At 45.8% G+C, this 23918-nt stretch overlaps 1 protein-coding gene across 3 annotated transcripts in view; it reads left to right on the forward strand.

Annotated features, from left to right (window-relative positions):
* Eml1 (EMAP like 1) overlaps positions 1 to 23918 on the forward strand; it is a 146339-nt gene that overhangs the window by 45865 nt on the left and 76556 nt on the right. For 2 of the 3 annotated variants that reach the window (XM_090344823.1, XM_090344820.1), the window contains exon 1: positions 522 to 620. The exons of the other annotated variant lie outside the window; for it this stretch is intronic. In XM_090344823.1, the coding sequence (XP_090200949.1) occupies positions 554 to 620 (67 nt within the window). In that variant the 5' untranslated portion in view covers positions 522 to 553. Of the gene's footprint in view, positions 1 to 521; positions 621 to 23918 lie in introns of those variants that run through there. 3 annotated transcript variants of the gene reach the window in all.

The raw sequence follows: 23918 nt of genomic DNA on the forward strand, positions 1-23918 counted from the left end.
TTAACCTAGCAGATCTACATAGGCGACAGAGGCGTCACACACGTGTCCACCGTGGGTTGGAGCTACCTCTGTCTGGTCTCTTCCACGGATGGAGAAAACAAGTTGGCGTTGGCAGGTGTGCAGGGGTGGGGAAGGCTGCCACGGGGAGGACTGCACACTCGGGTGTGCTTGAGGGCTCCTGCGGGAGGCCTGGGGGGCGCTGGGGCGGGAGCCGCTTGTCCATGCTTGGTCCTGGGGGCTTGGGGGGCAGTGCGTTGGGGGGCCCCCCGTGTGCACTCCCTGTGTGCGTGTCCCGGGAGCCCCGAAGGGAGGTGGATCGGGTGGGGGCGGGGCCCGGCCGGCCTGCGCGCCTCCGAGGTCGCCCCCTGGCGGGCAGCGCGGGCAGCGCGTGCGGCGGCGGCGGCGGCGGCGGCGGGCCCGCGTTGCCATGGTGACCGGCGGCAGCCGCCGCCACAGCAGGGCCGGCCCCAGCGCCAGAGCCGCGGCTGAGGCGGCCCGGCTGGCCTCCGTGTGTGGGTGAGCGGGCGGGCGGGCGCGGCCCGGCGGCCTCAGCATGGAGGACGGCTTCTCTAGCTACAGCAGCCTGTACGACACGTCGTCGCTGCTCCAGTTCTGCAACGGTGAGGCGGCGCGCGCGCGGGCGGGCGGGCGGCGGGGCGCCGGGCTCGAGCCAGGCCCGGCGGCGGCCGCGGGCGAGGCCGCGCCAAGTGACCGCGGTTCCCGCCGCCGCCGCCGCCGCCACCGCCGCCGCAGGCGCATTGTGGCGGGGCCGGCGGGGCGGCGGTGCCGGCGGGGCGGCGCCTGGTCTCCGGGCCCGGCCCCCACCCCGGTCCCCCGGAGCCCCCGGGCGGGCGCGGCGGCGGCGGCGGCGGGAAGGGGAGCCCCGAGGCCCGGGCAGCGGCTCCCGGTCGGCTTGCACGGTGCCGGGCGCGCGGGACGGAGCCCCGGGACGAGGCTGCACGCGGGCTGCTGCGCCGCCCCGGGACCCGCGCGGGGCCCCGTGCAAGCGAGCGCTTCGTCACTGCGAAGCGGCCGGACCTGCCCGGAGGAAGCGTCGTGACCGGAATAATGGCTTTACCGATGTATTTACCCGTGCATTTGTTTATTTACTTGTGTGTTTATGTACCCATTTGTTTATTTATTTACTGATGTGTTTATTTACTTGTGTGTTTATGTATTTATTTACTGATGTGTTTATTTACTCGTGTGTTTATGCATTTGTTTATTTACCTGCTGATGTGTTTATTGACTCGCGTGCTTGTGCATTTGTTTATTGTGTGTTTGTTTATGATTTATGGATGTGCGTGGGGGCGGCCTGCCTCTATGAAGGACACGTTGATACCTATCAATATGGCACCCTTTCAAGACCTTTCATGCCTGGAAGGTTTTTCTGAGATCCTCTAGCAGGGTTGAAAAAGATCTTCACAGTACACCTGCCCGTGTTACCAGCACACGACGCGGGACAACTCAGGCACAAAAAGTTTGCACCCGTCCCCTCCCTTGTGGAGCTGAGCGCCTCTCGGGAGGGCTCTCCACGTTGGTCCATGGGGAGGAAAGGAAAAAAACGTGCATTTCCAGAATGCACTGAAGTACAGTCAGACTGCCTCTGAATACGGACCTTTGGACCGATGGGAACATATAGTTCGCATTTTTAGTTGTGATCCAGGGGCACTTTTTATTTGCTTAGCACCTGTTTGCAAACAGGAAGGATCAGGGGACTGATTCATGCTCTGTGCCGACATGTATTTTTTTTTTTTTCTCTCCGGTGAATTTGTCTTCTTTTTCATGGCTGTGTACTTGGACAGTTTCTGCAGCGTATCATTTTGATGTAGGTAAGTAAAATAAATTTGATACACCGTCACTGGAATACTTAATAAATGCATGGGAGTGTTTTTTTTCCTCCTGGGCAGAATAGATTCTTCAATTTGGAAGAGTTTTCTTAACTGACTAATAAGTATATTTGAAATGCTACTGTGGATCTCCAAGATTGACACAATTCCCTACATGTTTATGGTAGACTTTTCCTAGTCAGTTGTGAAAAGGCATTCTTCTGAAAACTACATGAAATTATTTCCAGGCATAAAGCATTAAGGAAAATGTGCTGTGGGCATAGTTTCTTTAGGATATGAAAATACTTTTATTTGAGCAGTTGTTCGGGGTATCTGCACATATTGTTTCTAAATACCAGTTCAGTAATGAGGTTTGCTTGCACATCTATTCATGAATGTTTTGGGTTTCTGCTTTTTTTTTTCCCTGCTCATTGTCTGCATAGAGATACTGGTTTTTCTTTGGTAATGATGTTGGGAATAAAGTTAAAAAAAAAAAAAAAGCTCTTCTGTATCATAGAGGAGAAGACTCAAAGAAAAAGCCCTTTGCAATCAGTGAGGTCACTTTAAGACACAATGGAATCACAACTGTTGAATCACTTTTCTCAGAAAAAGTTCTTAGCTTTGTATTAATTATTTGGGATACTATCTCTGAGGAATAAAGCTTAAAGCAAGAGTAGCCTTTGATGCAGAAATGAATGTTGAGATGATGTCTTTGGCAACAGATGTTTTGGTGTGAAATTATTCATTTTAAGGCACCTTCATTAAGTGAAAATATGAATGAGTAGGATTCAGTTAATTACTATCATGATTCAATTAAAGCTGCAGATCACAGAAGCACCATTTCACCAAGAAGTAAATTAAACATTTGTGTATTTCATTAGCTACATTGGAAAATGTTCTTTCTTTCTTTTGAAAGTAGAGATTTACATTACAATGCAAGGTCGCAGTGGGGTAATATCTAACATTCTCACACATTGAGCAGGGCCCATGCTTTTATGAGGATAGGGACTCAGAGTCATAGCTATACTGTATTTGCTTCAGAAAGTGCAATCATGTTTGCCGTCTGGATAACTCCTCTCAGAGTAAGATAAAGATAGATGATAATGCATAAATAAGAAGGAAAGAAAAAAATATATTTTTGGTGGTACTCAGAGCCTTGCATTTGCTAGGAAGGCACGCTTCAGTTATTTCCTTTTAGTTATTTCTCTTTTCAGTTATTTTCCAGGACAGGTCTTGCGAGATTTTACCAGAACCAGCCATAGACTGTAATCTTCCTATGTTTTCTGTGTAGTTAAAATCACAGGTTCATGCCATCATACTCAACTTATTGACTGGGATGAGGTCTTGCTAATTTTTTTCCAGGCAGGTCTGAAATCATGATCCTTCTACCTACCTCCTGAGTGGCTGAGCTTGCAGACATAAGCTGTGGTGCTGGACACCAGGGAATGAGATTCCTGTACTCCCCTTGTACTTTTTCTCTTTGTTATCTCTCCTGCTTAGCTTGTAATGACTGCTCAATGTGAAATTCAGCAGTTGCCAGTCTCTGCAAAAGGCTCTCCCATCTTTTAGAAACCGGCTCTCATTGTTTTCTTTAAAGGATTTAAAAATCTGTGTCTCACAAATTTCTTTGCAATGCTGTGAGAAAAATCTACAGTGCTTTGAAAAGTGGACCTTATATATATATGTGTGTGTATGTATGTATGTATTTTATCTTTTGCTTATTTTTGCAGTGCTGGGATGTAGCCCCAGGGTGAGCACTACCACTGAGTGGCCTCCCTAACACCACATCCTTCTCAATGCCAATTTACACTTGGGAAACTTTTACTTCAGGTTCCCTTAAACTCTGGATGGTAATTACTGTCTTTACATATGCGGTTACTAAGACTTTAAGAAATTTGATAACTTTAAAAGGTTGAACAGCTAGTGAATGCTTTTGGATTCCAGTGTAAATCTTTTTTGCTCTAATGAAGTCTTTCATATACCTTGAATAATTTCACCCTTGTCAAATATACCACTCAGCACTTTTAGGATATTCTTAGAATTGTGCACACATTCCCATTATTCAATTTCAGGACCTTTTCATTATTGCCAAAGTAACCCCTTGTACTTACTAGCTGTCATTGCCCAGTACCAAATCAACCTAGCCCCCAACAGCTACTAATCTGCTTTCTGACATTTCATGGAAATGTTTTTTTGGTGCCTGACTCCTTTTGCATAGCCTGTGTTCCCTTTTCTACGTGTCAGAATGCCATTCCTTGTTATGGCCAAATAATGCTCCACTGTGTGGAAAGTATTTGGGTTTATTCCACTGTTTGACTAGTATGAAAAATGCTATGTCCACATACTCTTTCTTTCTTCCTCTCTTTCTTTCTTTCATCCTGGGGCTTCAACTCAGGCCTGGGTGTGTCCTTGACCTTCTTTTGTTCAAGGCTAGTGCTTTACCAGTTGAGGCATAGCACTACTTCTGGCTTTTTCTGTTTATGTAGAACTGAGGAATTGAACCCAGGGCTTCATGAATGCTAGGCAAGCACTCTACCACTAAGCCACATTCCCAGCCCAATATCATCATCATTTTCTTCTCCTCCTCCTCCTCCTCCTCCTCCTCCTCCTCCTCCTCCTCCTCCTCCTCCTCCTCCTCCTCCTTCATCTTCATCTTATTGTCAGTCATGGAGCTTGAACTCTGGGCCTGGCATTGTCCCTGAGCTCTTCATCTCAAGGCTACCACCCTACCCCTTGAGCCACGCACCACTTCCAGTTTTCTGGTGGTTAATTGGAGATTAGAGTTTCATGGACTTTAGTGCCCGGGCTGGCTTTTGAACCTTGGTCCTCAGATCTCAGCCACCTGAGTATCTAAGATTACAGGCATGAGCCACCTGTGCCTCATTCCCATCTACTCACTTTTGCGTGGACAGGTTTTCATTTCTCTTGGGCAGAGACTCAGGAGTAGAATTGCTGGGTCCTGTGGTAACTGAGTTTAATGTTTTGAAGAACCAGTCTAAAATTTTGGAAATGTAAATCTCCAGCTTTTTTTTTCCCCTTACACTTTGCTAATGAAAGAAAAAACAGGTAAAAGAGAGAAAGAAGTGGGAGCAAAGAACAAAATATTGCCACATCACTTCTGCCAGACCTATAGATATTTGCACCAAGCATAGCCAACCCAGTGACTCAGTGCAGACCTGTTGCTTGGTGTCATAGGTTGTAAGAGCTCAGCACTTAGATACCTAGTAGGCAATCTCATCTCAGTGTTTGCTTTCGTAGGCCTTTGAGCTGTTTTGCCAAAGTCCACCCAGGAACCTAGACTTCAAGCCCATAAATGTGGAGCTAGTTAGCTGAAGTGGGAGCCTCTCTTCTCCTGCCCTGCTGCTCCAGGGTTTGTGGTCTGCTCTGTTGGTGTTGCTGGCAGGATATTCAGCTTTTGCTTGAGCTATTCAAGATACTGGGAACTTACTACCTCCCTGTGTAACCCGTTCCTTCTCGGGACAGTGCAGACCATCAGTCCCTAAGTGCAGTTGAGATCTGGCCCCCAGTTTGCCTCCTTGAGTCCATAGAGAATGTTTTTTGTTTGTTTTAAATCTCCTTTTCCCTTATTACAGGGTAGCACATGTTTGAATATACTTGTGTTAGCTCTTTCGTGGGTCTTCTTTTAGCTAAGACATTTTAAAAACATTGCCATAAAAGACCATTTTAATCATACTATTTGCAGCCTGGACATTACTTTTCTTTGGTCTATTCATTTTTTTTTTCTCAGTTCTGGGGCTTCGACTCTGGGCCTGGGTGCTGTCCCTGAGCTCTTCAGGTCAAGGCTACTGCCCTTCCCTTGGAGCCACAGCCCCACTTCTGGTTTTCTAGTGGTTAATTGGAGATAAGAGTCTCATGGTCTTTAGTGCCTGGGTTGGTTTTGAACCACGATCCTCAGATATCAGCCTCCTGAGTAGCTAGGATTACAGGTGCACCCAGCTTTGATGAGGCTTTTATGTCCAATTAACTACCAAAAGGCCTGATATGGAAGTGAGGCTCAGTTGATACAGAACTAGCCTTAAGGGAAAAAGCCAAGTGAAAGCATGTGGCCCTGAGTTTAAGCCCTAGTGCCAGTACAAAACAAACAGTTGGATGGAAACAGTTGGATCAGAAAACAGGAATAATATCTTGGTTTCTGCTGTTAGTCTGTTCATACTCTAAAACTAGTAGTATGAAAGCTTTAATCAGGGGTAATATGGGAAACTGTACATTAAAATGTTGTGCTCACTAGCAAGGCACTCTCCTCATGGACTTAGCATCTGTGGTTATTTTGTTCTATTTTTAAAAAGTTCTTTTGGGAAAAAAATTACTATTTATCTTCAAGTGAGTATTTATCTTTGAATAATTCATGAAGGGTTCTCAGTATTAACAAAGTGCCTTTCGAGACATTGCTAATGAAAAAGAAAAGGTTGTTGTAAACCCTCCATGGCAGGTGACTTTACAGAGGCCTCATGTCTTTCTACTAGCTGGTGGCAGACACAGTTCCCACTCTGCTGAAAGCAGGCCTTGTCTTCCCAGAGCCCAGGACCGAGGTGGTCTTCCATGTCAGCAGTCGTAAATGCACATTTGCCATAGTTCGCTTTAAAGAATAGCATTTTGGAAGAGGACTATTTCTGTTTCAAATTAAGAAAATAATAAGCTAATTATTAATTAGGGAAACACATGTTGTTGTACCTTTAAAGGACAATAAGTAGGGTGGAGAAGGATATGTTTGCTGAGTACTTATTTGGGTCTTGAATATATTTAAACTCTATCTTGATTAAGGACACTCTTGGGAAGGGCAGTCTGGCCTGTGGCCTGTGTGATTGCCAATGGCAGGAGTACGGGCCCAGGACCTGGCTGCTCTACCCTGGTTCTATAATAGTCAGAGAGGTGAGGGTGATGATCATTTACCAGTTGTGGCTTGGGATTGGCAGTGACACCCCCCTCCTACATCCTCTACAGGGTGCCCCACTATCAGCAATCCCTCAGGGGCAGTGGGAACAGTTAGACTGAGGCCCAGGGGTGAGGCCTGGTATGAAGAGAGGCTTCAAGGCTGATGCCTAGAGCTGGCTCAGCACCACTGTAAAGATGCAAGGCATAATTTCCTGCAGAAACAGTAAACTTGGCCTTCACCTCATACCTCTGTTGGCCCTAAGGATTCTAATTCTAAGACTCTGGCTATTGTCCTCTGCTTAGCTCCAGCCCCGCCTGGTTTTCATCTAGGGTGTGGTTCAGATTAGAAAGTAGCCTCTGACTCCAGACTGGGCCCTATCCAGCCATTCCTTGGTGTAACCAGCAAGGATGTGGGTACCACCAGGCACAGTGGCTTACCCCTATAATCGTAGCTGCTCAGGAGACCGAGATCAGAGGTCATGTTTGAAGCCAGCCCAGGCAAACAAATCAGTGAGACCCTTATCTCCAACCAACCACCTAAAATCCAAAAGTGGAGGTGTGACTTGAGTAGTAGAGCACCAGCATTGAGCTTCCTCAGAAGGCTAACCTGACCCATCTGTCACCATAGATAGGTGGAGCCAGAGAGGGGACAAGACAGCCCATGCCTCTGGAAGGTCTTGGGGAGCCAGGGTGGGAACTAAATGGAGCCAAAGGCAAGGGGTAGAGTGCTGGTGGTGAGGTGGGGCTAGGGTGGGGTTGAGGGATTGGGAGCAGGGAATGTGTGGGCAGAATATTAAAACAGAATGATTCGATCCAATTTTCTGTTTTTCCTTTTAGAGATCAGGTCAGACTCTGTTGCTCAGGTTAGCCCTAACTCTGGGGTCCCTGCCATCCTCCTGCCATAGCCTGGACCTGTAACTGCCTGTCCTAGCACAGTTCTGAAAGCCTTTCCTCTTCAGTGGCGTAGCAGAGTACAAGAGCTAGGAGGGTGAGCATGAACTTCCAGAGACACTGAGAGAGAACATGCCACCTGCACTGGGACTCAGAGAATGGGGAGGGAAGAACTTGAGACAGGACCTGGGCTCTGGATCCTTCAGCCAAGTAGAGCTGAGCTCGCAGATGGGAGATAGAGGATAGGAGAGTGGGGGATGGGTTAAGTGGGCATGGAAGGTCCTGTGTGTGTAGAGCGGGTGGAGTGAAAGATTTGGAGCCCAGAGGAGCTGCACTGGAGCTGACACATTTACTAACCGCCAGCACACTCAGTCACTGAAGCTCCTAAGAGAGAGCGCGAGAGCTCATCAGAACAGCCTGAAGTTCCCCTCTTCCCCACTTTGGCACTTCAGGCCCTTCAGGATGTGGTTCTGCCTAAGGCTCCCAGCCCATCAGCCACATCCAGCTGCAATGTCCTGGCTCCCCAGCAGGGCGAGGCACCATGCCTGACCATAAGCTTCTTTTCCAGAGCATCTTTGTGTCTAACCCAGGCTATGCCTGGCACAGATATTTTTCCTGGAGGATTTTCAGAGTCAACTCAGAGACTGTCTGTCTTGTCTTGAACCTCCTAGACACATACAGGCATGCCACCTCCTATGGGACAGATGGACCAGAGAAAGGACAGACACACCACCCTCGTCAACATCTGTGCATACATTTATGCATCATTTGTCACATGTTACATCTTCATATCAATGTGCTAGAATATGTGCACATACTTGGCTCTCTCCCTCATCCAAGAACTGGTAGATTTAGGCACTCAGAAAGCAAGTATTCTGGACCAGAGTGCCTTATCTCTAAGCTTTATCGCCAAGCCCAGAATTGTTGAATGCAGGATGAGGAGAAAAGCCCAGGCAGTCAGATTCTTGCACTGTCCCGCAGAAGGCCTCTAGATGGATACTTTATTACTTTTTTTGGTGTGTGTGTGGGTCATGGAGCTGCCCCTGAGCTCTTTAGTTCAAGGCTACTGCCCTACCCCTGGAGCCACAGCCCCACTTCCCATTTTTTAGTGAGTAATTGGAAATAGAGTTTCATGGTCTTTAGTGTCCGGGCTGGCTTTGAACCATGATCCTCAGATCTCAGCCACCTGAGTATCTAGGATTACAGGCATGAGCTACAGCACCTGGTGATACTTTGTATTACTTGAATCAATAGTAGAGACATTTACAGGAAGTAGTTTGGTGGTCTAGTAGTCTTAACACACATTATTTTCAGCCAGAGTCATTGCCACAGGAAAGAAGTGTTGGGCAGTGCCAGCATTTCTAACAGTATAAAGTGATTTGACTTAGCTACCCACAAAGAAGTTATGTGAAAGAAGTTTACATTCTTAGAAAAATGTTTCCGTTGAGGTCCAGGAGTTTGGCCTAGTGGCAGAGTGCTTACCTAGCATGCACGAAGACCCGGGTTCCATTCCTCAGTACCACATGCATAGAAAAAAGCCGGAAGTGGTGCTAAGGCTCAAGTGGTAGAGCTCTAGCCTTGAGAAAGTCCAAGGACAGTGCTCAGGCCCTGAGCTCAAGCCCCAGACTGGCAAAAAAAAATGTTTCCATTGAGAAATGGTTGAATGGAGTTAGGGCTCATGAGCGCACACACACATACACACACACACACACACACACACACACACACACACACACAAACATGTTTATACACACAAGGAGGCACCGGGGTTTCAACTCAGGGCCTTGAGCTTATAGATTCTCTTCCATTTGAGTTACACATCCAGTCCTTTTTACTTCTAGTGTATTTTGAATAGCTCACATTTATTTATGTGTGCTGCACACCCACATGCCTGTGTGATCTCTGTGGCAGGCACGTGTGGCACATACCCATGCCTATGTGATCTCTGACCTTTTTCTTGGGCTGGCCTTGAATGGTAATCCTCCTGATCTCTGATCCCTGAGTAGCTAGGACCAGAAACGTGAGCTACTACACTAGCTGCATTATTGTATGTTTTGTGCCCCATTCAGGCGTCATAAGCCTGGCAAAGAGGTTCAGAAGGAGGGATTAGTAATGGCGCTGCTTGTACAGTAGAGTCACTTGTAATGCTTATCCTTCCCATGTGTAAACCGGCGACCACTCCCTGGAGACAGTGAGAGTGGTAGTGAAGATAATCATGGCTAGTGTGCCTTCTCCAGATCACCCCTCAGAAAGTGGGTAAGCAGGATTGCCCACACGCCACAGCCCCCAAAGACCGACATCTGCTTGCTATGTCAGTTCTCTGCCATCTTTGAGAATAGTCTTTCATCTAGCTGTTGCAGTTTAATTGTATTAAAAAAATGGGTGTTCAGATTGTATTTGTATGTGTGTGCATATACATGCATGTGCACTTCTCTGTGCACATTTGTGCATATGCTTGAATGTATACATGCATGTGTGAGTATGTTATATAGTTTGTTATGTATGTGTGGCTGAGCAATGGACAGAGAACTCTGCCCAAAGGCAGTAAGTGTTGGTCTAAGCACTTTCTGGATAGCCTCATTTCTCTTTGAGATACTCCTTTGGTGCTTTGGTGATCTCCATTTTGGCTGATAGGGAAACATAGGCCCAAAATATTCAGTAGTTTGTTTAAGGTAGGTTTCTATATTTCAGAGCTGGGATTTGAACGCAAGCGCTTTGGCTTCCATGTCTAGTTGTGGTATACACTCAATTTCACTCAATTTCATTGATTGAAGGAAGATGGGTCAACAGATGAGGATGCTTTGTGTGTGTGTGTGTGTGTGTGTGTGTGTGTGTGTGTGTGTGTGTGTGAATGTCCTTGGCCTCTAGGAGATAGCACATACACTGCCAGTTCTGAACTGATGTTCTTTTACCTGAATGTCTGGGGTTCTTGGAACGATTTTCTTTGTTGCTATGGTTAGGTGGGGTTTAGTGTGTCTCTCTAAGGTTCTGTGTTGAATTTTAGTCCCCTTTGTGAGATATTCAGAGGGTAAAGACGTAATCTGATGGTGGTGTTTAGAGGCTGGGCCTTTGGAAGTTGACTGGAATTAGCCAAAGTCTTCAGAGTGGAGTCCTCAGTCACGGGACTGAGAGAGAGAGACAGAGAGACAGAGACAGAGAGACAGAGAGAGAGACAGAGATAGAGACAGAGAGACAGAGACAGAGAGAAAGAGAGAGAGACAGAGACAGACACACAGAGAGAGACACAGAGAGACACAGAGAGACAGAGAGAGAGAGCAGAAGAAACGCACATATGTTTGCACACCCCATCTCTGCCATGTAGTGCTCTTTGGTGCCCAAGACTCTGCCAGCAAGAAGGCCGCATGAGGTCTCTCAGCTTCCCATCTCCAGCCTGTGATCCAAAACTACTACTTTTTCCTCTGTAACCCGCCAAGTCTGTGGGTAAGACAACTGACTGCCTGCTTTCTTTCTAATCACACCACGTCCATGTTTTTAAGATCAGAAGCCTCTCTAAGTCTCACAAAGTTAGCCTTAGCATGGGGCCCAGGACCCATGGCCACCCACCTACCACCCACCTCACTGACCAGGGAAATGACAGCCTTTTATCCTGGAGATCTTTCCATCAGCCACTGGGCCTTGTTGTGTATGATGGTACAGGTTCTCGTGTCTTATGCCTCCCTTCCTCTTCTTAGCCTTTGGACCACATGCACAAACCTGCATAGGAAACTGTCCTGGGCACAGTCTAGGCTGCGCTCTGAGGCCTCAGCTAAGCATCTCCGGACACTGCCACCCTGGCTGTGGCCAGACTGGGAGCTTCTGCTCATGCCACTCTGTGGTTGGGACCTGCTTGTTGAATGAGAATGAGTCACTTCTGAGTGATTCTTCGAGGGTAGCATTCCAGTCTACCAAGGAAATTTTAATACTCTGGGGTTGGGAGACAATCCTACTGGTACAGCGCATGCTGACAACAACCAACTAACCAACCAGAAAGCAAAAAGGAAATAAAGCCGGATGTCCTGGATTAGTGACCACTCCCCCCCCACCCCCTTACCCCCCCCACCCAGTGTTGCTGACATGTCTGTTTCTCTGTTAACAGCTCAAGTTCTTTCACTTCTTTGGTGGCTTTATTCTATTTACTTTCTTGCTTTTCTCAGCAAGGGGAAAAATGTGTAATTGTGGCAAAATACATGTGCTGCAGATTACACCATGTTAACATTGTTTAAGTGTACAGTTGAGTGGCATTGAGGACATTCATCCCTCCATCTGTCCATAGAACTCTTTGTGATCCCAAACGGAGTCTCCCCATTAGACACCACCTCCCACTTTTCACCTCCTCCGGCCCCTGGCCACTGCTATTCTAATTTGGCTCTGAATTAGATTATTCTGGGGATCTCACATTAGTGTGGTCCTAAAAATTTGACTTTTTGTGAATGGCTTATTTCTCTCTCTGAACCCCTTTTGAAAACAATAGCTTTTGTGACATTATAGAATCCAAAATTGAACATCTCATTAAAACATTCAGCCAGGTTCAGTGGCTCATGCCTGTAATCATAGCTACTCAGGAGGCTGAGATCTAAGGATCAAGGTTCAAAGCCAGCATGGGCACAAAAGGACCTGAGACTTTTATCTCCAATTAACCTCTAGAAAACAGAAAGTGGGGCTTGGCTCAAGGCTAGGGCAGTAGCCTTGAACTGAAGAGCTCAGGGACAGCACCCAGGCTGAGTTCAAGCCCATGACCCACAAAAAAAAAATCACAGTCCAGGGCAGAGTAGAATACTTATATGTGCATTCAGGATTCAGGTTGTCAAGAATGGCTAACTTTCTGTCACTGTGTCATGCCCATGTGCATTGTAGCCCCTCTGCTCAGCCTGTGTAAGGGGTCAGGATCTCACCTTTAGATTCTGTGTAGTAAAGTATGTTTCTGGGGCTGGGAATGTGGCAGAGTGTTTGCCTGGCATGCATGAAGCCCCTGAGTTCGATTCCTCAGTAGCACATAAACAAAAAGCCAGAAGTGTCTCTATGGCTTAAGTGGTAGAGTAATAGCCTTGGGCACAGAGAGGCTCAATGTGACACTGTCCCAGAAGGGACATACTCCCCCTCCCCCCCCCTACCATCCCCACCTGTCTGGCCAGTAGAGGGGTAAGAGTTTCTGGGCCTTTTCAAAAAGTGGAAGAAGAGAAGATGAGATGTCAGAGCAATTTGCTACAGAAATTCCATGACATATGCCTCTGGGCACCAGAAGCATGCATTCTCTCCCAACTAGCTAAGAATCTAAGAAAGGAAACAGCAGATGCAGGACCCAGGACCTAGGGAGGATCTGGACTGGAGTCTTGGAATATCTCTGAGGGTTTTTTTTTCTTCTTTTTAAATTGCTTCTGCACATTTGGCACAATTCTCTAACATGAATGTCTGATTGGAGTGTCTCATTCCCAGGACCATTTAAAAAGATAAGCATAAGCTACACATGTCCAAAATGAATAAGTAGTTCTGGAGAATTAGCACAAAAGATTATGTGCACTTCTTTTGAGATCCTCAGCACCCTACCTCAAATTACTTTTCTAGAGGTTGGAAGTGTGGGCTCTGGAGACAGAGACAGATCTGGGTTTCAGTTTTGGTTCTGCATTTGCTGTGTGGACCTGTTTGTCCTGGCCTTGTGCGCCTCTGCTGGAATAAGGGAAGTTAGTTCTGAGGGTTAGTGGTACCTCAGATGTGGACATTTAAGGGGCATTGAATAGAGAGACTGTGACAGAAGCTTGGCAGGTATATGCTGGACTATTTGATTGGCATGGTGTCTCCCTCCTCCCCTCCCCCAGGCAAAAGTTGCCATTCCAGGGAAGCTGATACCTGAGGCACCTACTAGTTACCAAGCCTGAAGTGGACAGATGCTTTGCTGAAGGCTAACACTGCCACTTGAGCCATAGTGCCAATTCTGGCTTTTCTGTGTATATGGTTTTGCATATACATGGCTCCCTGCATGCTAGGCGAGAATGCTACCACTAGGCTATGCCCTCAGCCTCTACTGATTTATTTTAGTGTGGTAGTTTTTATTTTTTTGTTTGTAGTATTGGGGATAAAACCCAGAGTCATTTTCTCCTGCACATAGTCTAGAACCCAGAATCATAATCATGCTAGACAAGGACTTTCCCACTGAGCTACACCCTAGCCATGTAAACATGGTTTTTTTTATTTTTATTTTTGTCAGTCGTGGGGCTTTGAACTCTGGCCTGGGCCCTGTCCCTGAGCGCTTCAGCTCAAGGCTACCGCTCTACCAAATTTGAGCCACAACACTACTTCTGGTGGTTAATTGGAGATAAGTGTCTCATGTACTTTAGTGCCCAGGCTGGCTTTGAACCATGATTCTCAGATCTCAGCCTCCTGAGTGGGTGTGAGCCACCAGCATCTGGCTTGTAGAGGTGTTTCTGACTGTGGTTATAGGTACTGTCATAGGCCCTTCTGGGGGTATTGATAATGTTATTTCAATTGAATCCAGGAACATTTTAGGACCCACATATCTCAGGGAGAACTTGGGGGCCAGTATGTTCTGACAGCCAAGCCTGTCTTGAGCCATTGCTCTGTTCCCAGGGTGGCACCTGCTGGTACTTGGTATGGTCAGGTCTTCACCGATCGCACCTGTGGATACTGGCCTGAGACTTGGATGGACATTCACATGGAAATCTGGCATGTAGGTGTGTGTGTGTGTGTGTGGCAGGGTGTCTCTAGAGAACCATAGTCCCTTGTCTGGAACAAGCCAGGCAGCCAGACTACCAGTCTTGTCCTCGGGAAGTAAAGTTCAAGAAGGTCCTGTTGACTTTGCTAAATGCATTTGCTCTTTCCTTCCTTCCTTCCTTCCTGCTTTGTTCAGCAGGAATTTGTGTGTCAACTATCAGCAAAACTAACATGTGGCTTATGAAAAGTAAGGGATATTTTCTGTCTGCTGATCATGTACACATACAGTTCTGTGGTTGTGTCTGCAGTCTAGCAGGCTGGGTGAGTGCTGGGCTTGTACACAGATGAGGAAACTGAGATCTAAATAATGTTTTGTAGATTCCAGTCCTCATGTGTTTCCTCTTTTGCCTTTGCAGGCTCTCAGATTGTTTGTTGATTCCAATGCATTTTTCTCTCTTCTAAGACAGACCTTTCTTCCAAATCTAATCCAAATGAGGTAGGTGGTGGCTCTTGGTTATACAGGTTATATAGAGAAAACCATTTTACCTGGCCGTGCCTCAGTTTTCCGGGCTATAGAGCAAGGATCCTCATTCTCTCAAGTCTGAAGTGAATAATCTGGGTTTGTGAACTGCATTAATATCCAGTCAGTAATGTCTTTTTGGGTGTGTGTGTATGTGTATGTGTGCATGCGAGCACATGCCTGTCCTGGGGCTTGAACTCAGGGCCTTAGTACTGTCCTTGAGCTTTTTACTCTAGGCTGGCACTCTTCCACTTGAGCCCTACTTCCTACTTCTGATATTCTGGTTAATTGGAGATAAGAATTTTGCACTTTGGTACCCAAGCTAGCTTCAAACTATGATTCTTAGATATCAGCCTCTTGAGTGGCTAGTATTATAAGTATAAGCCACTGATGACTGACAATAATGTCTTTAAAAATTGCTAGAACAGTAACTCTTAAATGTTTTCAGCACACACACACACACACACACACACACACACACACACACACAGAGAAAAACCACCAATAAATATATGGGATATATAAGAATGATATGTTAGTTTGATTTAATCATTTCACATTGTGTAAACATATCAAAACATCACATTTTATCCCATAAATCATTTGACAGTTTAATTGACAATTATTACTTGTCAAAAAAAGAAAGTATTTCCAAGCGAAGCATGGTGGTATATACCTGTATCCTAGCTTCTTAGGAGGCAGAGTAAGAGAATTACAGTCTAAGACCAGCTCTAGGTAAAAATGTGAGTACCTAATAGATTAGGGATGTGGTTCAATTAGTAGAGTGCTTGCCTAGCAGTTGAGAGGCCCTGAGTTCTAGCCTCCCCCCTCATACTACTAATGAAATAAAACAAATAGGTGTTGGATCACATGGTGAAGTAGTGAAGTATTTCCCAAGTTTCTTTCTCTTCCTCCACATCCAGATATGTCTGTATGAGATCATCTTATCAGCATATGGAATTCACTTCACATGCAGATTGTTTTGGAAAGTGCATGGTTAGGTGATTTTCATTATGCAAACATCACACAGACTTGAGACAACTGCACTGTCAGTAGATGCTATAGTCTCAAGGAGCCACTGGCATAGATGGATCTCTTGTTGGCCCAAAGGTTCTTCCTTGTGTGGCACATAACAGCTTACCTCTGTGCTCTCCTATCTGAAGAGCACAGCCCCTCTTGACTTCATTCATTCACCTCTGAGAACTCTGCATGTTTTAGTTTAACATGTGGACCAGAACTGTATATTGGAATTCTTGCAGTCATGAGATGTGTTTGTGTAATATTGGCTGTTAGGCCTGTTGAGGTCACTGAGTACATGTGTAGTTGTAGGTCATTGCATCAGCTGCCACTGTCCTTTGTATGTGGTTCCTCACTGAGGACATTGTGCCTGTGACACCTAAACAGGTGGATATTAACTGAAAAAGGTACCAGGGAGTTTTTGCTAACCTAGATCTAAAGATATCTGAAGATTCTTTTTTGAATCATGTCTCCACTCCTTCCTGATAGGCTGTAGCTGGAATGTATGGGGCCTTCTGGACAAGGCAACAGCACTGAGGGGTTTGCTAGAGTTTCTCCCTGCTATAAACCTCTCTGTGACCCCTGTGGGCTGCAGAATGCACCTCCCAGCGAGCCTTTGTCCTGCTCCTCTCCCCACACAATTGGTTCTACAGTTGATTCCCTCCTCCCAGAAAGACTCACAGTGTCAAGATTTAGGGGAGGCTTACAGCGGGGAGGGAAGGGGGTGCAGCCTTCTCTACAGGGCCAACAAAAGCTTCAAGGGTCAGGGAAATAATAGAAACCTTTGAACAGAGGCTCAGAATAGTTTGAGTTCCTAATGTGCAGTATTGCAGTTACCAACTGCTTTCGTACAGTTCCCTATCTGTTAGCTAAACATTCTAACATGGTTTTGCAAGCAAGTGGACAGATAAAGTGCTCCTGAGTACAGTAATTCTCTTTTCTGAGGCATTGCTAACGAGCAGAGAGTGGGCCAAGGGACTACAAACCATACGATTGCTAATATATTCTGCCAAGAAATCTGTTCCACACTCTGTCGGCTCTGTGTCTTTCTCCTTAGGGCAGAGCTCTTTGGAAAGAGTACTCTTCTTGGCCAAGACTTTTTGTTAGCTAGCTACCTTTCTGGAGGAAAAATGATTAATCTTGTTATCTTGAGCAAAAGGATTATGGGTAGGGCTGAACCAGTTTTGTATTCTTTGAAATACCAGCCCTGTGATAATTCATTTCTCAATGAGGGCAAAACAAAGCACTGCCTCATGCAAAAGGAAGGCTGGCTTTTGATTAAAGGGGAAAACAAAACAGCTGCTTAGCTTTTAAATCATAGCCTGCAAGGCAAAAATTTGGATGCTCTAACATATACATTTAGAGAGAGTACATAAAAGTGGTGGCAGTTTAACAAAAATAACTTTTTATTCATTAAAAGCCATAGAGATGTAAGGAGGCTGTCAGTGTTGTAGATTGTTAGTCATCCAAATCAATAATAGTTATCAATGAGTCTATCAATACAGCAGAGTTCAGGCTTGAGACAAATTGAATATTTATTTTTGTGACCTGGAAAACTGGGCCCAAGAAACACATTCAATATCTGCCATGGAGTTGGTAGTACTTGGGTCCACTGCCAGAGCATGCCTTGACTGCCAGGGACCCTGCCCCAGCACCCCAGGCCATCAGACTGCCACCTGGGATCTAGTAGGGACCCATGGCTTGTCTCCTCAGGGTCCTGTGTTTGGGCAGCCTCTTTGAGCTGACACTGCCCTTTTCCCAGACAGTAGAAGGATAGGGAAGTGGGGGAGCTATGATCACCATAGAAACCTAAGGCTATGAGGAGCCCAAAGAGATGCAGGACTAAAATTTGTCTCAGAAAACAACTAAAATGAAAGTTAGCACTTCAAAGCATTTTTAAGCTGAACCATGGTTCATAACTAATCTTAGCCACTCAGGAGGCTGAGATGAGATCTGAGAGCCATGATTTGAAGCCTGCTTGGACAGGAAGGTCTATGAAACTTTTATCTTCTTTAACTAGGAAAAATTCAGAAGTGTGCCAGGTGCCAGGAGCTCATGCCTGTAAACCAAACTACTCAGGAGGCTGAAATCTGAGGATCAAGGTTCAAAGCCAACTTGGACAGAAAAGTCCATGAGACCTTATATCAGTTAATCACCAAAAAGCTAGAAGTGGAGATGTGGCTCAGGTTGTAGACTGCTAGCTTTGAGGGGGAAAAAAGCTCAAAGACGGCACCAAGGCCTTGAATTCAAGCCCCAGGATTGGCACAAAAAGAATTTTAAAAAGCCAAAAGTAAAAGTGTGACTCAAGTGGTAGTGGGCCAATAATTGATTGTAAAAACCAAGAGTGCAAAGCCCTGAGTTCAAACTTCAGTATACACACACATACACACACACACAACTATTTTTTATGTTGATAGGTGATAAAAACCATAGAATAGAATGAATAATAGACTGCACTAAAGTAGAGGCTAAAGTTGTGCATTATGTGGACCATTCAGAGGCTTACATCATAGTTCGTGTGAGGTTGCTAAGGTTCCCCAGTACAGTAAATCCCACCCCAAATGGATCACATACCATGAGTGTCCTTTCCCAGGTCACACACTAGATCCCCAATGCAAGATGGTCACTGTGCTCATGTGTCTCATTGGTCATTCTTGCTGAAGAACAAAATTATTAGTGGCCATTATTCTTGCAAAGACAGATGTCTGGCATCTGTGCCAAGCATTGTGCTAGGACAGGTGATCTTTATTTAACCCAATGATTCCTGGGTTCTGCTTGGTTACCTTAGGCCCTCAGTGCCTCAGCCAGTACAGCTTTAGAGCCTGAGAAGCAAGCAGACTGCCTCTGTGAGGCATCCAGGACTCAGCAGAGCCCATATTCAAACTGTTCTGATTCTGGAACTTCCTTGTAGGTCTTAAACCTTACAGCTTGAGCGTTGCCCAGTCATTATGTTGTTGATGAACCTGAACTTTCCTTTGGGCTGACCTGAGCCATTTGACTCCTTTGTTTTTAGAACTGTACACCTTCAGATATAACAATAATATATCCTCTTGTACCATGATTAGCACTGATTTGTTTTTAAAGAAAATTGTAATCAATCTATTTTTCTTTTATAAACAGTGGTTTCTTTTCACTTATCTTTGTTAAAATGGGGAGTAAGTAGATAAAAATTTATTTAAATAGCTCTTAGTAGTACTTTCTGCAGTCCGGAGAACAGTTTCGATTGGCTGGCAGGGTTGGGGATTCTAGCTCAGCTCATCAGGGATCAGGGGAGGATAATTTCTAGTGCTCTTTGTTGGGTTTTGAAAGCTAAGGGGATTTTTAGGGTGTTGGTGATATTTCTTCTTTATCCTGTTTTTTATTTGAAAGACAAACCTTTTCATACCTCTGGCATTGATTCTATGATGAAATCTTCCAAGAGGAGCAGTTCATGCTTTTTGGGGAGGAGAAGGTGGTTCCAGGAGACAGATATGTCTAAGAATGCTGAAGGTCTTGTAAAGCTAGTCTTGATCCCAGCACAAATGTCATCTGAGCCTCCCCAGTTTATTTCTCAGTGCCACCTTAGTCCCTTCGACTAACTGTGACCTTTCCTTCAGGAGGATTGCTATTGATCCAGTGGGGGTCAGGGGTTCTCCTGAGGGCAGGGAGGTCCACTTACTCAGGTTTGATTAGCTTCTCATAAGGATCTGTCTGCAGGCTGGGAGGCACTCTTAAGCTGCGGGTGAAGATGGGGGAGTCTTAGAGGGCAGTGGAAGCTTTGCTCCACTTAACAGGTGACCAGAGGCAGGGTGACAAATGAGTAGTTTCTGGCCCACAAAGCTCCAGGTGACAAATGAGGGGTTCCCAGCCTATAGGATCCCCTTAACCTATGCTGCTTTGTCTCTCTGGCTGCACTTTGAAAGCAGTAGGTCTTGTTTGAAATGAAGAAAGTCTAGGCTGAAGTGGCATGACTGTGAGATGCAAGTACTGGACACATTTCTAACTGCTGAAGTGTATGGCCGGTGGCCAAAAGTGATGTGTGTGTGTGTCTGTGTGTGTGTGTGTGTGTGTGTGTGTGTGTGTCTGTCTGTCTGTACGTGTGATGTGTTCTAGTGGTCTTTTTAGATAGCGTCTTGCTGTGTAGTGTAGCCTGGCCTTAGATTCACTATGCAGCCAGGCTGGCCCTGCATTGATGCCTCTGCCTGTAATACCATGTCTGGAAGGATCTATGCTGACGGAGACATGTCACTCTGATATTTCCACTACATACCCTTCAGTTCTCTGCCTGGGATCCATCTTGCATTTGAATGGCTTTTTGCCTGTGAATGGTTTTGTAACACAAAGCTTTACAAGCTTTGGTCACTGGAGAAATATGAATTTCCCCAGTTAGGCAGGTCTTCTGTCATACTTCAGCATACATCATCAAATAGCCCTGTTGCTAACAGCACCAGTATCCAAAAAGTTCTGGGCATGGAAATTGTTACATATACAGAGCAGACACAAGTTTGCCAAAGTACTGATATTTTTTTCTTATATTTTATCATTGACAGCAGATACTTGTTATTTTTCTTAAAGTGACAAGCTCACTTCATTCATTTTTGAGAGAATGATCACAGAAGGTGCAGGTGTGAATAACCACAATTTGTTCATCATCTGTTTGCTTAAGTGACAGTGACTTTCCCAGAGAGAAGGCACGCAAAGTGCACAATGCACTGCTCTGACACAGCCCATACTGGGTATGTGGCAAAGTATTCATAAAGGCACAGGCTCAAGGCTGAAATCAGATTGGTGCTCCCTCAGAGGAGTCTTGGCTGAACTTACATTTTGAAGGTAAGAGTGGCGGTGAAGAGAGTGAGGATATGGTATCCCCAGCAACAGAACCGTCCACTATCACCTGGCACTATTGTATGAAAGGGAATATAAGCTTATATTATTACAAAGACGGTTTGGATCTCAAGGGCTTTCTAAATGAGTCTCAGGGACTGTCAGGGTCTGTGGACTATACTTTAAAACCACTGTTCTAGATATTAGAAACTATTACTCATCTGGTACAACTCACCAGGGATAAAGGAAGCAAGCAGGTGAGAGGATGAGGATGCCAAAAGTGAATAGCACAGGCCTGGACTTCCAGGAGCAGAGTAAACAGATATCACAACCATGGCAAGCATAGGGGATGCTGAGGACACAGCAATGAGCTTGCTGGTCCCATGCTGCCCATGAGGGCAATTTCTGGAAGTACATGACCCCAGCTGAGCCTGCACAGGTGGGAGTAGTATTAGGGCCATGTAAAGAACCAGGTGAGTGTTACATGGAGCTGGAATGATGAGGGAAAGGCTAGAGAACAGCATATGAGAAGTAGGAAAGTAGTTCCTGTAGGCCAGGAGTAGAAGAGACTGAGGCTAAAGAAGCACACAGATGTCAGGTCCAAGGTGCTAGGCAATCACCCTATAGACAGTAGAGGCCCACTGTAGTGTTTAGGCAGGGGAGGGCCAGGACTGAGGTTATATTTTAGAATAACTTTGGCATAATGAAGAGGAAGGATACTGGTGAGACCACTCACAGCTAAACCAGGTTATTGCAGGAGCCCAGGACACAAGTGACCAGGGCCAAACCAAAGAAGTAGCAAAGCATTTACTGTTTCAAATATGCAGCAAGACTGATGGATGTTGAGATCAAGTTTGTAGGGTAATAGCTGGCTGCATGGAGGTCACTTGTGGAGGTGAGGGGTATGAGAAGAGAATTAGAGACAAGATGGCTGGTTTCACATAAGGTTTCATATCCACACACATGTGCATGCTGACACACTCACATCCATGTCTCCAGTGAACATGTCCAGAGTGAAAGGAGATGGGTAGGGAGATATGGCTGGCAGCTCAGATGATGACTGAGATTAGGTGGATGAGGCCCCAGGGTGGGTGTGGGGTGAGCTGGCCAAGTATAGCCACACCACTCACATGAAGAAATACCAAGGCAGGTCAGCAGGATTTGGAGGAAGGACAGCTGAAGCTTGGACCTTCTTGGTCTTCACACCTGTAGAAGAGAGCAGAGGAACATGTAAACTTCATAACTCTTCAACTAAACATCTGAATGTGGTCCAGCTATGCTTTACATGATAATATTAAACATGATACTTTATGAGCAGTTAATTCCATATTGTAGATATTTTGTTTTGTACTAATACAGATTTTAGGTCTGCAAAGGATGGTAAAAAAATACCAGTTATGACTTATGTTTCCTTTTCCCTCCAGAACATTTTCCTTTTAAGAAGGAGTGTGGATCCACTGGGTGCCAGTGGCTCACGCCTGTAGTCCTAACTACTTAGGAGGCTGAGATCTGAAGATCCTGGTTCAAAGCCAGCCTAGGCAGCAGAGTCTATGAGACTCTTATCTCCAGTTAACCACACAGGAAAAAGAAAGCCAGAAGTGGAGCTGTGGTTCAAGTGGTAGAGCACTAGCCATAAGCAAAATAGCTCAGAGACAGCACACAGGCCCTAAGTTCAGACCCTGGAAGTCCCTTACCACCACCCCGCCCACTGCCAAAACAGGAATGCTTCTACTGAGCCCAGTGGCTCCTCCTGTAATTTCAGCTACCAAGAAGGCTGATATTGGGAGTTTGTATTCAAGGCCAGCCTGGGCAAAAAGTTCATGAGACCCATCTCAATAAATAAACATCTAGGTGTGGTAGTATGTACCTGTCATCCCAGGATGACAGAAGTATCATAGTTTGGGCCAGCACAGGAATAAATTTGAGACCCTGTTTCAAAAATAACTGAACAAAAAGGACAAGTGTAAGTCCCTGAGTTCAAACCTCAATACTGTTAAAAAGAACACGAAAAGTTGGCTCTTTTCTCCATCTGTGGTCTCACAGTTCTCTGAATTTTAGCTCTGCCTGTACACCATATTTTTTTTTGGTGGGGGGGGGGAGATGGGGAGAGAAAGTAGGGGCTAACACACTCCTTCGTTTTATCATTGTGTTCTTATTTGTGTGATTCCTGACAACGAATTGTGTGGTGAGTTGTTTGCTTGTAGTTGTGTGAAGGAAGAGGCCTGCCAAATTCCTCACATTGCAAGGCCTAGAGGAGAGCTGTAGGAGGTGCCTGCATAGTGGGATCTTGGATTTTGGTGATTTCTTCCACCCTACCCCCATCTTCTGTTTTGTTTTTGCAACACTGGGGTTTGAACTCAGGGCTTCTCTCTTGCTAGACATGTACTTGAGCCACCCCCCAGCCTTCCCTTATTTTGGGCTTAGTTATGTTATAAGGTCTTATGTTTTTGCACAGCTGCCTCAGACTGCAGTTATGGTCCTCCTTCCTGGGCCTCTCACATTGCTGAGATCACATGTAAGATGCCACCATGCTCCTCTTGTTTATTAAAACTTCCTGGCCTCAGACCTTGATCCTCCCAATCTCAGCTTTTTGAGTAGCTGGGATTACAAGCGTGAGCCACCATGGTTAGCTAGGCTCTTGCCCTTGGATTGCAGGGAGAGGCGGTGGCGGGGCAGATCTTGATATGCTGGAACCTGCTTTCTAATTCCTTCCTTTCTGTGTAAAGACAGTCTTTAGAAATCCTGTACTCCACATAGTCAAATGCAAGACCAGAGATACAAGATAATTATTTTCCCATTGACCTGACTTGCTTTGAGCAAACAAATTCCTAACTGCAGCTTAGGTACTTTAACATCGGACAAGGACTGCCTCAGGCCAGAGGTGAGCTGTGTATCACTGATTCATCTCCAGGCACAGCTGTGATGCAGTTCATGGCTAAGCAGCTGCCACGCAGTGAGCTGGAATGGATTAATGACAAAGATGGGCCATGTGGTGACAAAGATGGCCCGTGGTACATTTCATCAGCGATCGTGAGCAATCTTGCCTGCCTTTCTGCCCTGGGACTACCTACCTTAGTAGAAGGTACCTCCCCAGTCACACTGGAGCTTAGTCAGGATTGGATGGTGACTGGCAGGGCTATGGAAGCAGAGGATACCCAAAGTAACTTTTTTTTTTGCCAATTCTGGGCTTGAGCTCAGGGCCTGAGCACTGTCCTTGGACTTTCTCAAGGTTAGAGCTCTACCACTTGAGCCTCAGCACCACTTCCAGCTTTTTTCTATGTATGTGGTACTGAGGAATG

The sequence above is a fragment of the Megascapheus bottae genome, chromosome 14 (assembly GCF_031878675.1).
Source record: "Megascapheus bottae isolate mThoBot1 chromosome 14, mThoBot2.hap1, whole genome shotgun sequence".
Taxonomy (NCBI): Eukaryota; Metazoa; Chordata; class Mammalia; order Rodentia; family Geomyidae; genus Megascapheus; species Megascapheus bottae.